Below are 16641 nucleotides of genomic sequence, written 5' to 3' on the forward strand. Positions count from 1 at the left end.
CTCTAACCTCTCTAACCTCTCTAACCTCTCTAACCTCTCTAACCTCTCTAACCTCTCTAACCTCTCTAATCTCTCTCTCTCTCTCTCTAACCTCTCTCTCTCTCTCTCTCTCTCTCTCTCTCTCTAACCTCTCTCTCTCTCTCTCTAACCTCTCTCTCTCTAACCTCTCTCTCTCTCTCTCTAACCTCTCTCTCTCTCTCTCTCTCTCTCTCTCTCTCTCTCTCTCTCTCTCTCTCTCTCTCTCTCTCTCTCTCACACACACACACACACACACACACACACACACACACACACACACACACACACACACACACACACACACACACACACACACACACACACACACACACACACACACACACACACACACACACACACACACACACACACACACACACACACACACACACACTATATATATATTAGTCTTCAAAAATTTCCTATAGTTTTGTATCCTATTTGTTTGTCAGAACCAATGTATTTTAAAGTCTGTGATATTGTATAAAACTGTGTTGTTGGGTTGGGAAAGGCATAGCACAATCCAAAGTGTAGTTTGTTGTGTAAGACCATTTGTAATGATAACATTTTTAACCCCTTCATCCCAGAACCTAGACCTGCCATGCCACTTCTCTCCTCTCCATTTCCTTTTCTACACTATCAACATCCTTTCCCTTCCCACCCTTCTCTTTCCACACCGTACATCTGCTTTTATCTCTTCTATCATTTATTCCCACCTCTTCACTTCAAATTGACTCCGTCTCCTGCTTTATCTGGCTATCATCCCTTTTGGGTTATCACACTATGGTATTGCTGTATTGTATTGCAGTCTCGTCAAGAGCTGGAACAACATTCAGTGGACACGGCAAGTACATCAGATGCCGTGGGTTTCATAACCTTCTTGCAATCCCTCAAGCGAAAATTCAAGCAATTTGAGAAGCAGGTGGAGGTACGTCAGTTATGGCCCATTCTGCATTAGAATGCCAAGGTAGCAGGGATTTATAAGATATTCCTTCTTAAAAATCTAAATGGTGCTTTTAGCAGCCATATATTTATTTAAGCGTTCTCTTGTATGGCAGATTTCTTTGCACATTTTTTTTTTGTTTAGGTACTGTAGACTTTGACCTGTCGGGCTGGGAGGGTGGCTAAGACGTATGCACACTTGCCTCTAAGCTGTCAAGCCTGGGTTTGAATTTCGACCCATCTCTAAACTGTCATCCCAGTGTTTCACAGGCAGGGTGATTCATGAATGTTTGTGCCGTCCCTCAGCCCCACATTAAATGGGCGTCCCTTCTTCTGACATTAGTTGGTGGATATTAAAATACCACGGTGTCCTTTGTGAAGAGGAGGCGAGCTATCGCCAGCACCATGAACAAATTCCATATTCCTACCCTAACCTTAGTCGAACGTCAGGCCTGCCCTGCCGTTTCGTGAGACTCAGGTAAGACTTCCTCCAGCCATCCCCCACAAGAATGCGGGAATAATCATGGCAATTGAAGAAGAAGAAGTAAACTTAGAACTGTCATTAAAAGTTTTTCTTTGTTCTATAAATTGACATCTATTTTAATTCAGAAATGTTTCATCTATAAATGTCTATAACCTTCGTTCTTCTGAGATGGTTGGCGTTCCAATGTTTTTGAATTGTGGAGAAGTACACGAGGATCTGATTGAATGGAATTGCTGATAAAGACAACCAAATCACTCTTCCTGCTACTGATCACTCTTTCTCTGTAGATGTTCTGCAATGGCCAGCGGTTGCTGGAACGCCACCGTTTCCAGTTCCCATCATCCTGGCTTTACATTGACAACATCGAAGGTGAGTGGGGGGCATTCACAGACATCATGAAACGCAAGGATTCAGCGATACAGCAGCAAGTGGCAAACCTGCAGATGAAGATCGTGCAAGAGGATCGAGCTGTGGAAAGTCGCACATCAGACCTGCTCTTTGACTGGGAGAAGAACAAGCCAGTGGCTGTGAGTTCAACTCTGCTTTTATAAAATCCTCCACCAAACTTATTCTTGATATTTTTGGTTCCAGACTTTATGATATCCTGCTATTTCACAACAAAATGCTTGTCCAAAAGTTTTGGCAAGATTATTGTCCAACATCCTTCAGTTGATGAATATTCCATGAAATGTAACATTTTATTTTCAAGAAGATGCAGTTATGAACGTATGAGAAATCAGTTTCACTGATCTTGATTATGCAATGCATCTTTGATCCACTGTAGGGAAATCTCCGTCCTGAAGAGGCATTGCAAACATTGACCATCTATGAAGGAAAGTTTGGACGCCTCAAAGATGATCGGGACAAGTGTGTGAAAGCCAAAGAGGCACTGGAGCTAACAGACAGTGGCCTTCTGAGTGGCAGTGAGGAGCGGCTACAGGTGAGAGATCACTTCTGCTTGTTTGACTTCGAAAGGAATCCTCATCATATACTGCATTCGTAATGCTGAGGACATGAGTAGATGTACCCGAGTTCATTCCTCTTGCAAATCATGTTCAGAGCCTTAAATATGGGTCAAACATTATATGTGCCTCCAAAGGTTCCAAAAAACCCCCATAAAACTCATGTAAGGGTGCTATAACATAGCAGGATCCATTGGTCTTATTCAGAGTTGAATGAAGAATTTATGTGATGTATAACTTTTTCAAAAGACTGAAGAATTTTGCAAGAGAAGAACTGACTGATTTTCAATTCTCTCTGTGTGCCGAAGAAAGATCTTTACTTTATTTACCTTCCCTTGTCAGGTTGCTCTTGAAGAGCTACAAGACCTCAAAGGTGTCTGGTCAGAGCTACACAAGATCTGGGAGCAAATTGATCAAATGAAGGAGCAACCCTGGCTTTCAGTGCAGCCACGTAAGGTATGCGGATAAATCAGGATTAAATTTGTTGATCAGTAAGAGGACACCTCCATATTTTGTATGCAGTCGGGAAAATTATGGAGTGGAGAAAACATATCTGAGAAAAAGAAGTTTCATGGTGAGGATAGGGGTGAGTATGGGTGATAATGGAAAAGGTAAAGGTGGAAGAATTGTGGCTGGGGTGATAAAATGAAAGAATATAGCAGTAAGTAGAGGAAAGGTAATCTCTGCTTTGATCAAATCCTTCATCATTAAGTTTTGTACTTCTTTGTTCTATAGTTTAATATGAAGTTCTTTGATCAAAGTTCTGTACAATGCAGCATTGAATAATGTTAGACTTTTCTCACTGGAGATTATTTGTGACAGAACTGTTATTCCACAAGCCTTGACCTCTGCATAAAATATATATATATATATATATATATATATATATATATATATATGAAATAGTATAATAGAAGGAGGGTATTGGAGTAAAATAATTTTGCTGTTTATGCCTCATATGGAGGTGCCTCCTCATCCGATTCATGAGAATTTCATCCCTTGAGTTAAATGTGTCATCAATTTGAGCAAGAAGTCTTTAATGATCTATGATGGTCAGGTAATTGTTACCTCTGCCATCAAAGGTGGATGGAGGTTATGTTTTCACCCCTGTTTGTCTGTCAGTCTGTCTATGAGCATGATATTTGAAAAAAGTTATGGACAGACTTGGATGTAATTTGCTGGAAAAGTTTAGTGTCTGACAAGGACAAATTTATTCGATTTTGGTGAAGATCCTGATCTGGATCTGAATAGGAGAATTTACTAATTGATTCTTCACCATTGATTGATAGGGCCAAAAACAATATATAGCATGATATTTCAAAAATTTGTGGACGAGTTATGACAACAGGGGCTGCTTGCAGCCGATGTTGATCTCCATAAAGCATTCAATTCAGTGAATCGGGATGCCCTCTGCAGGATTCTCGGTTTTTGTGGTGTGCCACCAAAATGGATAAATCTGATTTCTGAACTATACTCTGGCACTGAAAGTGCTATGAGGTGTGGTGGTTCCATCTCTGACTTATTTCCAGTTGTTACTGGAGTTTGTCAGGGGGTGTAATTGCCTCCACACTTTTCAGGGCTTGGATGGACTGGATTCTGGGGAGGATGTCAGAGAGATCAAGTTGCGTTGCATCGTTTCAGATTGTCACGATCTCTGACCTTGATTTCGCAGATGATTCACTCATCATTTCAGCGATGCTGGATATGCTTTTGGAGGCTCTCGAGGCACTGAATAAGGAGTCGGAGCCACTGGGATTACAAGTTTCCTGGATCAAAACTAAGATCCAGGCTTTCAACAACATATTGGATGCTGCTATTCTGTCTATACCAGTTTGTGGTGAGGATGTTGACATTTTGGAGAGATTCACTTACCTTAGTAGTGTTATTCATGTCTTCACATGTTGAGCCAGAAGAGGTCAATAGACGTCTGGGTCGGGCCTTGGGAGTCGTGGATTCACTGGATCATGGGCTGTCGCGATGTCGGTGTCTATGCAGGAGGACAAATGCCCGAGTCTTTAAGTCATTGGTACTTCCAGGCTTGCTCTATGGATGTGAGACTTGCACTCTAACCAGGGGGATCTGAGACGGAGACTTCACTCCTTCGGCACCAGGCCCTTCGAAGAATCCTTGGCTGTCGCTCGTCAGACTTTGTGTCCAATGAGTGGTTGCTCAGAGAGGCTCAACTGAGATTTGTTACCTGCATAGTCCTTGAGTGTCAGTTGTGGTTGTATGGACATGTGGCTCATTTTTCTGATGCTTATCCTGCTTACCAGATTCTCTCAGTGAGGGAGCCTCTTGAGTGGAGGAGGCCAACGGGCCGACACGTGCCTCATGGTTGCAGCAGGTAGATAGCTATATCAAGGAGATGGGGATGGGCTCAATGGAGGCCCCTGGAGTACCAGCGGGAAGTGGATGCAGCAATCTGCTGCTTTGGCGCATTCTCCCATACCTGACCTGACTTGCTGATTCACTCAACACGACTTGTGATGAGGTTTAAGTGGGAGCATGACTGGCTGGTAACCTTTCATGCAAAGAAAACTAAATTGTCCATGTTTCACTCCAGAAACAGGTCTCTCCCTTCTGTGCACATGGGATCTTCAATCCTTACAGAATCGTCTGAGCTTCTGATTCTTGGACTGTACATCTCCTCAAACTTCCGTTGGGATAAGTACATTTCTGGTATTGCGAAAAGTGCTTCCAAGCGAGTTGGTTGTCTTTATTGAGTGCAAAGGTATTTACCTCCTGATACTGCCTTATACCTGTATAAGACAACTACGATACCCTCATGGAGTACTATTGCTCCATTTGGGCTGAAGCACCAGCCTCGACTTATCTTTACCTGATAGGCTCCAGAAACGCATAGTTAACATGGTTGGTGCGGAGATGGGTTCAACTCTTCAACCTAACCGAAGGTCTGGCCAGTGACCGTAGGTCAGTTGCCACTCTTCATCTGTTCTGCAGATATTTTAATGGCATATGTTCTGCTGGACTTTCTGACTTGGTTCCTCCTGTGCAAGTGTTTGGACGCAAGATTTGGTTTGCCATCTCTGCACAGTGCACACCCATGCGTTATACCTGATCCAAAGTACAGAATGAAAGGCTATGCAGATATTTTATCCCTCATGCTGTTGCACTTTGGAATTCACTACCTGTAACGTGCTTCCCATTATCGTACGATCTACCCAGCTTCAAGAGGAATGTCAGTGCCTACTTCTTACATCTTTGAGGTTACATTGCATTCTCCGATTCTCTGGAAAATTCTCTTTATCTCTTTGCTGATGACTCCACTCTCTGCCGTACCATCTGTCATCCCTCAGACCGACAAGCAGCAGCTTCTTCGCTCATTGCAGATCTGGGTAAAATCTCAAGCTGGTCCAACACTTAGAACATGTCTTTCAATCCGGACAAATCTCACACTCTCACTTTGTCTCTGCGAAAGGACCGTTTAGAAACCCTCCACCCCCCCCATCCACTTTCTCAACAATCCTCTGGAAGAAGTCCTTTCTTTCAAGCCTCTGGGTCTCACTATCTGCCCTGACCTTTCCTGGGAAAGCCACATTTCAAACCTGGCCTCCAAAGCCAGTCGCCGACTGGGAATCCTCCGTGGTGCAAAAGTCCTTCCTTGGCCCACCTGAGCTCCTGACCACTTACAAAGCTTTTGTCCGCAGCCTGATGGAGGACAGCTCTCCCCTCTGATCTGGTGCTTCTGCCTCCCACCTTCCTCTGCTTCACACTGTGGAAACCAAGGCATTTGGATCATTGGCATCTCCCGCGATGAGGCTGAGTCTGTTGGCCTCTCACACCCTCCTGCCGCAGGCAGGTCGGTGGTTTTTCTGTCTTCTACCATCTCCTCTCCAGCCTCGCCCCCCCCTGCTCTCTCTGCGATTTGTCCCCACCATATTTCCGCAGGGCGCTCAAGGTCCGCAAACAACCCCCTTCTGGTAAAACTACCAAAATCACGAATCACTGCTCACCTTCACTCTTTCATTCCTCATTTTTCCCACCTTTGGAATAAACTCCCTCACTCTATTCAATCCCATTCTTCCCTCCAGGCTTTCAAAATAGCTGTTCACCACCACCTCTTATCTTCCCCCATCCAAAACCATGATCTTTTCTACCCCCGATAATCCACCCAAGCCCACCTCCTTCAAATTCCCTGCTTTCCTTCCTGAAAGTCCCTGTAATGTCCATCTTGTATTCCCCATGTTCCCCGTCCCATCCCTCTCCCTTCCACAGATCTCCTCATGTCTCTGTTCTCCACTGTTTTGTCCTTCCCCTCCCTCCCCTCTTGTCTCATGCCCCCCTTGTTGTGCGTTTTGTGTTAGCTCTCATACGAGCCTCTACAAGGTACACACAAAATAAAAAATTCACCTGATTTCCGCTACTTCCTGTGTCTTGGATGTTTTTTTTCTTATTTTTCTCTTTCTTTGATGTTGTTTTATTTTATCCTCATCTTTATCTAACCTTCCCTTAACGTCTGAGTTAGAGTGGCTTTATGCTTTGTTTGGGGCAATTTCCAGAAAAGAAATCCTTCATACTTTGCCTAAAATTATGTTGTTTTTGGTCTAGTTGCGGCAAAGTTTGGATGGACTCCTGAATCAGCTCAAGAACCTGCCTGCTCGCTTGCGTCAATACTCTTCTTATGAATATGTTTACAAGTTGCTCAAAACTTACTTGAAGGTGAGTGATTAAAGCCATGAACAAGATCAGATCAACATACATGTGAAGAGTTTTTATGAGTTTTTACGAATAACTTGAGATCCACTGCCATGTTCTCTCCAGTCCAGCTCAACTTTGCTCTTGTTTTTGAAGGTGAATCTCCTCATCATTGACCTCAAGTCTGAAGCACTGAAGGACAGGCATTGGAAGCAATTAATGAAACGCCTACATGTGAGCTGGATACCTTCAGAACTTACTCTTGGGCACATCTGGGCCGTGGACCTTCAGAAGAATGAGGCTGTTGTGAAGGATGTCCTTTTAGTGGCCCAGGGGGAGATGGCATTGGAAGAATTCCTCAAACAGGTGTGGACAGAAAACTATTATGGTAGTTTTCATTGCCATTTAAATAAAAATGATGTAAATGCTTGCAAACCTTTACTGATACCGTAATTGAGCAGATAAAGGTACGTCCATGTAACTAACCGATCAACTGTGGACGAATTGGACATTGCAGATGGATGATAAGCTATATGGTAGTTATACATTCACTAAAATAAAGGTCTCAATATAACTTGGATCTCTGCAGTCGAGCCATGTGTACATGAACCACGATAACCATAATGAGGATGAAGGTGATTGCCGACACAAGCTGGGAATTAATCCTGCAAATAGCCAAACTAATAGACTGAATCTGGACGACACATATCCCAAGCAGTGTACCCTTTTGAACTCGCACATGTTTAAACGTTCAATTATTCAAACAAGGGAGTGCCTTTATTTATTTCCCTTCATGGGTTTCAAATAAATCAAGTTGATCGACATGGGAAAGATGGCAGGAACAGACACGCATGCACACTTAAGAAATCCAGGGTGTCCGAAAATGGATATACCAAAATGAACGTTGAATATTGTTAGTGTTATTTGAGATACTGACAAATTTGAAACGAATACATGTAATGGACTTCCAAGATATCATTTATTTAATTTTTTTTGGTATTGTTTTGATATTTTCAGATTATTAATAAACATCTGCATGTCATCCATCATTCACTGTAATCGATCTAATTCGGTGTTCAAATTTTGAGAAAACATTTTACAACACAGCTGTCGGGATGGATGAAACAGCATCAACCATATGATGATAGCTAGCTAGCCCGTATCATGTGCAGCCCGTGGCTGCTGGTTGCATCATTTTCTGGGGGTGCAGCTATGCTGCTGATGCTGTGCCCCTATACCAGTACACTGGTACTCATTTCGCCAACCTCAGAAGGATGACGGGCTGAGTCAACCCCACTTGGTGGTAATTCAACTGCCAACAGGGGCTCAAACTCAACACCCTAAGATCTTTAGCCAGTCACCTTAACCATTAAGCCAACACCAGGTTTAACAATACGATGTTTAAGTTATTCAAGGTCCCTTGTTTTGCTAGTTTAGACTTTACTTTTTAAAAACTCCAGAGATAAAAATCTAAAGGTGCTAAGTTTGGTGAATTGGGGTGATTGGGCCATTTCATAGGGCCTCCTCGATCAATCCAACGATCTGGAAAAGTTTTATTTGTAAATACTTTAACAATTCGAGCAAAGTGAGGTGATGGTCAATCCTGTTGAAAGATAGCTCTTTGTAACATGTCGAGATTTTCTTGGAGTTGCGGAATAAAGAACTCTCGGAGCACGTTGAGGTACGAAATGCTGGTGACAATGCGTTTATCAAAGAAATTTGGTCCATAGATGTGAGAACGTGACGTGCTCCACCAGACCCATATGCTAGGCGAATCCCTTTCATGTTCATAAAATTCATGCAGATTATCTTCTCCCCATATCCTACAATTGTGACGATTAAATTTGTCTGATATGTGAAATGTAGCCTCATAACTAAAATTGAGGTTTGATTAAAAAATGTTTGTCTGACTCAAAAAAATGAATTATTGACAAACATTTCCTCTTGTTTCATTATCCTCTTCTTAAAATTTATGAACTGTTTGCATTTTCTAACATTTACACCTCATTTCTTTATGAAGGATGTCATGAACAAAGCTTTTCAGAATGTTTAACTCGAGTGATGCGCTCCTAATGGACTTTTTAGGGCTGTTGGTAAATGCCTCCATATAGTAGAGGACCTGGCTTAGACAAGTATGCACTTAATTTAGGAGAGGATAACTCAAACTGTTTTAGGCTAATATGACCCCAAGGAACAACTTGGGATGTGTGCCAAAATCTCTATCCGGGACGAACAGCCCAAAAATGACCACTCCCTTTTTAAAATGACCACACCCTTTTTCATCGAAAGTGCTACTTCTGACATAGCTGTATCTTCTAAACCGTTGGAGATACAGATTTTCTGAGGTGCTCAAAATGTTCAGAATGGCCATGTTTATTTATTTATTTATTTATTTATTTAGGGGGGGTCATAGAAGAGTGTAAAATTTCTAATTTGATATTTTTTTATGAGAAAATGGCTAAAAACCGTTTATTTACAATACTTATTTCCATACATACTGGAATTGCCATATATTTATTAACTTAAACTTTCCGGACTTAGAGCAAAGTTAGAAGATTTGTGTCATCTGCTAGAGTTGAACTGACAATTTGGAATTTGAACAATACAAGGGATTTTTTAAAAAGAAAGAAAGCGAGCATTTGATTAATATAAAGAAATTGTATTTTCAATCATTTACATACTTTTATCAATGGAATGTTAACATAAAATGAAAAATAAAAAACAAAACTTATTACTTAAGTAGGCAGCAGTATCTCGAGAGCTTAAATGTTTCAAAGATCAGCAGGGAAATTGCCCAACCACCAACAATACAACTTTTAAAACCAAATTAATACTGTTAATGTGTCACGTAAACCAGGGTCAGGAACATGAAGAGTAACACAACAGAGTCCAGGTATGAGGATGATGAGCAGTGTTCATTCAGTGATAGGGTTTTTACAACAATCACCTCCCTTGCATTTGCAGTACTTGCAACACTTGATCCCAGCTACCCTGCAGGAACACCCATTTTTGCGAGCACACTTGCCACATGTGCAGGGATTTGGCAGGCCTTTGGGTTTGGAGATCACAATCTCAGGGACTAATAAACTGCCCCTTCTTACAAACCCATAACACTCGGCATTCATAATCAGGGTGGCATCTCTAAATGGGGCTTGGATCCACAGCTGCTGTTGGTAATAGCCTCTATGGATATGTTTCCTTGCATTAGTTGAGGTGCAAGTGGTTCTCTCAAAGTCCATCTTGAGGGCATTGCTATTAAATGCAGTGAGATGCAGGTCGTCAAATGTCTCCAGGTCTGTTGATGGTTTGAGACACTTGACCAAGAATGTCTCTGCCATCTGTATTGCACTTTCTTCTAGCTGGGGACAGTCAAAATTCAGGATCAGAGAGGAATTTCCTGGTTTGCGGACAGCATTCAGGGCTGCAAATTTAGTTGATATCTTGCTGGTTGTATCGCACCCAGTCAGCGCATGAAGTGCTGGGAGACACTTTGTGAGCTCGTCTCCCAGTGCTATGCAGATATCGTGGAGTGGTAATATTGATCTTTTCACTCCTGAGTTGCGGACGAGCCAAAGCTCTTGGAGGCCAAGATCTCTCAAATTGACTGTGATGTCGTATAACAGGCACACAAAGACATCTGTGTCACCTGATGACAGCGTCATGGATGTAGGTCCTGACCAGTGACTTAGAATGTCCTGCACATGGAACATCATCCTGTCATCAGCTTCCTCGTGTGTGTGCAGTTGAGCCGAGGGAATGGAGAAGCACACCCAGCTGACACCATCCATGCCTGTGGTGATATACCGAGGTATAGAGGTTTGGTTCCGTGGTAATTGGTGGTGAGCCACTCAACATAGAATGCCTGGAAAGCAGTTTTGCTGATGGAAGATGACCAAAAGTTCTCTCATACCAATGGAACATTTTGGTTTGGTGATATCACATCAAGGACAACCATTTCTTTTGACTTTCTTCTTCTCCCCCTCTCTCCATTCTTGATGGTGTCCTCTCTGTAAGCATCAAAAACGATATGGATCTCATCACAGTTGTGCCCAGCTTTGGTGACCATAGATGTCAAGGCAACAGCAAAGTCATGGAATGTCTTGACGGGCGGATCAAGCTTCTTTAAGGGGACCTTTCTCACCAAGTTCATGAAGTCGATAATGATGGCGTGGGTTTGTGGGGAGGTTTCTGGCCCTATTAGTGGGCACAACTTCAGCAGCTCAGTCCCAAGTTGTGATTTGGTACTCTTCCTCAAGCAACCATCTTCGTCAACCAAGAAGAATGCAGAGTTGGTGATCTCATGCTTGAGTAGCTCCTCAACAGTGAACCCCCGGTGACTCCCATACTCAATAAACATGAGAGCTTTGATTGTCTCATCTTTGATGTCTGCTTTGGGAGCCAATTTAAAGGTGGTATTGGGGGACGTAAACTTGATTTTGCTAATAGTTGAGTGTATCGATATCGACCTATTTCTGAGTCGATCATCGATAAAATTAGCACAAGCAGTGCTGCCCTCCTTGATACAGCACAACAACTTGTCTACATTTACATTGGTCACAATTTCTCTAGTGAGAACATTCTTCAGTGCTACCTGGTCTTGTAGAGGACTGCATACCTTCAGGAGATACTCCTCTATGTCTTGCACCATTCCCAACTATCTTAGTTGCAGTACTTGGGTTGAAGTCGTGGTGAAGTGAGAGTTCTCCTTCGACATCATCCTTCATCTTCAGGAGGTCAACATACTGGTCTTTTTTGCTTGATAATTCCCCACAGAGCTACTGCTTCCTTCTTTCTGGTGACCCCAATTATCCCCCCACTCACTTTGGCAGGCCGATTGTAGCACTGCTCTTGCGCCTGGTCAAAGGCCACTCCACTACCTTTCTTGGTGGTGTTCATGACAAATCCACCATTCATGTAGGAGTTGTAGAGGAGTGGGAACTTCTCCTTCAGTTGATAGCAGTCCTGGATGGATAAGTCGTTCTCTCACTCTCTCTCTCTCCGGATCTTGTAGCACTGGTGCTATGAATAAATCAAAAGCAGGCTGAGTGAGTGATAATAGGGTGCAGAGAGTGATAGACAATGGGGTACATAGATTTTAAAAAGGGTGTGGTCATTTTCGGGCTGTTCGTCCCGGACAGAGATTTTGGCACACATCCCAAGTTGTTCCTTGGGGTCATATTAGCCTAAAACAGTTGAGTTATCCTCTCCTAACTTAAGTGCATACATGTCTAAGCCAGGTCCTAGACTAATAACAGCATTTGCCCTTTCATTTGACTTTCTTGGCCTTCCAGCAGATTTCCCCTTCAGGGCAGATCATGTAGCCTCAAAATGATCCACCCATCTTCGTATGGTGTGTCTTTTTCAGGCGCTGGTTTGTTCATTTCATGCTGAAAACGCCTTTGGGTTTGAATGATTGAACCACATTCATGTACAAATCTCACAATTTTTGTTTTCTCTTGAGGACTTGTCATTATTTCAGAAAATGGGGTTTCTCCTGAAACACAAAGAAAACTAAAAGGGCACCTGGTAGAGTGCATACCTACGCCACACAATGCCTCATCCACGAGAACATATCGGACCCAATATATTATTCAAATATTGTGATATCTATCGCTTTTGGCCCGATCTCTCAATGGTGAAGAATCACTTAAAAAAAAAATTCTCATATTCAGATCCGGATGTGGATCTTCACCAAAATTGAATCAATTCGTCCTTGTCACACACCCAACGAGTCCACCAAGTTTCGTCCGAATCCGTCCACAACTTTTTGAGATATTGTGCTATATATCATTTTTGGCCCTATCTCTCAATGGTGAAGAATCACTGAAACCATTCTTGTATCCTGATCCTGGATTGGTTATTCACCAAAATCGAATCACTTCTTGGGGATTGGGTTTGGGCTAACTACACATATACTTACAGAGATATCTCACCTACGGGACCTGAATGGTGGTTTGCGAATTTCGTCAACCACAACAATATATATTGTTTTTGGCATCATCTCTCAATGGTGAAGAATCACTTTAAATATTCGAGCGTCCGGATCTGGATCTTCATCAAAATCGAATCACTTCTTCCTTGTCACACACCGAACGTGTTCACAAAATTTCATCCAGATCCGTCCACAACTTTTTGAGATATCCTGCACATAAACAAACAGACAGAAAGGGGTGGAAACATGACCTCCTTTACCTTCGGTGGCGGAGGTAATAGCAATAATTATTCACACCAAATGAAAACGTACAATTCCAATGCATCTACACACATCAAATTTATGTCAGTATATCGAACAACAATAAAACCATTCAATGTTCCTTTTTTCAGACACCCTGCATATAGTTTATTCACATGAGCCAACAGTGCGTGATGGTAGCACCAGTTCACCAATCAGAGCTATATGCCCACACATGCCTCACAACCAGTCGTGGCCTTGCAAGGGAAGCAGTCCCCACCCTTCTTCTCTAAACTCGCAGAAGCACCACAATGTCTGCCATTGGTCCACTTGCATCCAACGTCATCCGCACTTCACCTAACCCTGGCCTTACCTAACACAACACCTTACCATCCTGCTCCTTTGTATGCAGCACAAGGCTGCGGGGAGCATCATCGGCTGAGGGTGCACCTGTGCCACTGATGCAATGCCCCTATTACCAGTACACAAGTACGCATTTCACTGACCTCGGAAGGATGACAAGCTGAGTCAACCCCACCTGGTGTTAATTCAATGAATGACAGGGGCTGAAACTCAGGACCCTTAAGATCCCAAGCCAGCCTCCCTAACTACTAAGCCAACACCAGGGACCTTATCCTCTCTAACCACTATTTTGGACACCACTGTCACCCCAAGAAATGCAGCAACAGGCATTTTATCTCTAACCATATGCACTTGTGATTTTCAAGTCATATCGTGGCCTGAAAATCGCTTTACCCCCAGCTAAATTTATCACACCTCCCTCCCTTCCTCTCCGCCACCCCCCCCCCCCCGCCATGGTATGCGGCAACACTGACGAAGAAGAGCGCCTACAGATACATTGACTGATTAATTATTGTAAAACATAATTCTAAGTGCTACTGTCAAATACACAATAAAACCTGGGTATTAAAAGAGTTTAAGAACGAATGCTTTACTGGGGTAAAGAGGCTTTCAGGCCATCCTGTAAATAGGCAAAAAAAATCTAAAATTTACATGAACACACGTGCTGGTTCAGCTTTTAAATCAGTAACTGCCCCCCCCCCCCACCTGATAAATGTAACAGTATGCAATAGCTCATGCTACAGTGTGAATGCAAAAGCTAAGACAGGAATGTTATTGTTCTTCAAGCAAATTAACTTTGGTATGTTAACGTCACAGATCAAGGAGCTCTGGAACACATACGAGTTGGAGCTGGTGAACTATCAAAATAAGTGCCGCCTCATACGTGGCTGGGATGACCTCTTTAACAGAGTGAAGGAACACATCAACAGTGTATTGGCCATGAAGCTGTCGCCATTTTACAAGGTGCAACAATACACACTCCAATATTGAAAGTCTTCATGTTGATACGAAGTGAACAAAGTCATCTCTTATACTTCCTTTATACAGGTATTTGAGGAGGACACTCTCAGCTGGGAGGACAAGTTGAACCGTATTCTGGCACTTTTTGACGTGTGGATTGACGTGCAGCGTCGCTGGGTATACCTTGAGGGAATCTTCACCGGAAGTGCCGACATTAAGCATTTGCTGCCGATGGAAACAGGTCGTTTCCAAAGGTACGTCAGAGGCATGGCTGTGTAGCTGACTTCTTGAGGTTCATGTAATAATGCCGAAGGATGTGTAAAGCATCAAATTAGTGGATTTCTGTTTTGATTAATGCAAAGTTGATTATTCAAGGGTTGTTTTTTAAAAATTTGTTCATCTACTTTGCTGACTCAATTCCAATAGCAGACAAGGCTTTTGTTGTGGCTTGCCTTGAATAATCATAGCCTGGTGTTGGCTTAGTGGTTAGGGTGGCGGCTTGGAATCCCAGGGTCCTGAGTTCAAGAGCCGTTGGCTGCTGAATTAACACCAGGGGGTTGACTCAGCCTGTTATCCATCCGAGGTCGGTAAAATGAGTACCAGTGTACTGGTCCCGGTGTATGCCCCGGTTAGAATAGGTGTACCATATCCCTGTGTGTCGTTAGAGGCGACCAGGGTTGGCGTCAGGAAGGGCATCCGGCCATAAAAACATTGCCTCAAGAAAAAGCCTAACCCCTGCACAGCAGGGAAAAATGGCTGTAAAAACGGTCATTTTTAATTTTTTTTGCCTTGAATAATCATATTGTAGATATACATGTATGTTTGTTACCTCTGCCACCAAAAATGGATGGAGATTATTTTTTCACTGCTGTTTGTCTGTGTTTGTCTGTCTGTAAGCATGATATCTCAAAAAGTTTTGGATGGATTCGGATGAAACTTGGTGGACAGGCTTGCTGTGTGACAAGGACGGATTGATTAGATTTTGGTGAAGATCCGGATCTAGATATTATAATTTAAAAATTTTTTTCTGATTCTTCACTCGTGAGAGAGAGGGCCAAAAACGATATCTGGCATGATAATTCAAAAAGTTATGGACAGATTCACATGGAACTTTGTATCTAGTTTGGGTGTGTGACAAGGACAAATTAATATGGATACAAACAAACACAACATAATAGTGACCGAAGCTTTTCGTGCTGCACTCTTCAGAGTTGCACAGCCAGTTCGTCAGGGATGTGTACTTGCCCCCACACTTTTCAGCACTTGTATGGACTGGATTTTAGGGAGGATGTCTGAGAGATCAAGCTGCGTTGCATCGTTTGGGAATGTCAAGATCTCGGACCTTGATTTTGCAGATGATGCAGTCATCTTTGCGGAGACTTTAGATATCCTTTTGGGGGCCCTCGAGGTGCTGAATGAGTAGTCGGAGCCGCTGGGATTACGGGTTTCTTGGGTCAAAACTAAGATCCAGGCTTTCGGTGACATCTTGGATGCTGCTGTCCTGTCTGTGTCTGTTTGTGGTGAGGATGTTGAGGTCGTGGAGAGATTCACTTACCTTGGCAGTGATATTCATGTCTCTGCTGGCTGCGAGTCAGAGGTCAATAGACGTCTGGGTCGGGCCTGTGGAGTCATGGATTCACTGGATCATGGGGTGTGGCGCTGCCGGTACCTGTGCGGGAGGACGAAAGTCCAAGTCTTCAGGTCCTTGGTACTTCCAGTCTTGCTCTATGGATGCGAGACTTGGACTCTACCAAGGATCTGAGACGGAGACTTAATTCCGTTGGTACCAGGTCTCTTCGGAGAATCCTTGGCTATCGCTGGTCGGATTTTGTGTCCAACGAGCGGTTGCTGAGAGAGACTCGAATGAGATTTGTTACCTGCATCGTCCGTGAGCGTCAGTTGCGGCTGTATGGACATGTGGCTCGTTTTCCTGACGCTGATCCTGCTCACCAGATTCTCTCAGCGAGGGAGTCTCATGAGTGGAGGAGGCCAGTGGGCCGTCCACGTGCCTCGTGGTTGCAGCAGGTTCACCATCATCTCAAGGAGATGGGGATGGGCCTGGCATCTGCCTGGGGGATGGCCAG

The 16641-nt window shown here is 43.3% G+C and overlaps 1 protein-coding gene across 2 annotated transcripts in view; it reads left to right on the plus strand.

The window, feature by feature from the left end:
* LOC147019568 (cytoplasmic dynein 1 heavy chain 1-like) overlaps positions 1–16641 on the plus strand; it is a 328064-nt gene that overhangs the window by 114233 nt on the left and 197190 nt on the right. For both annotated transcript variants that reach the window (XM_085894142.1, XM_085894141.1), the window contains exons 18-25: positions 827–946; positions 1732–1971; positions 2229–2384; positions 2749–2862; positions 6976–7086; positions 7219–7428; positions 14414–14560; positions 14645–14811. In XM_085894142.1, coding sequence (XP_085750268.1) covers positions 827–946; positions 1732–1971; positions 2229–2384; positions 2749–2862; positions 6976–7086; positions 7219–7428; positions 14414–14560; positions 14645–14811 — 1265 coding nt within the window. The remainder of the gene's footprint in view (positions 1–826; positions 947–1731; positions 1972–2228; positions 2385–2748; positions 2863–6975; positions 7087–7218; positions 7429–14413; positions 14561–14644; positions 14812–16641) is intronic.

This window comes from Eptatretus burgeri, chromosome 9 (genome assembly GCF_056783735.1).
Source record: "Eptatretus burgeri isolate ZD-2024b chromosome 9, Ebu_testis_v1, whole genome shotgun sequence".
Lineage (NCBI taxonomy): Eukaryota > Metazoa > Chordata > Myxini > Myxiniformes > Myxinidae > Eptatretus > Eptatretus burgeri.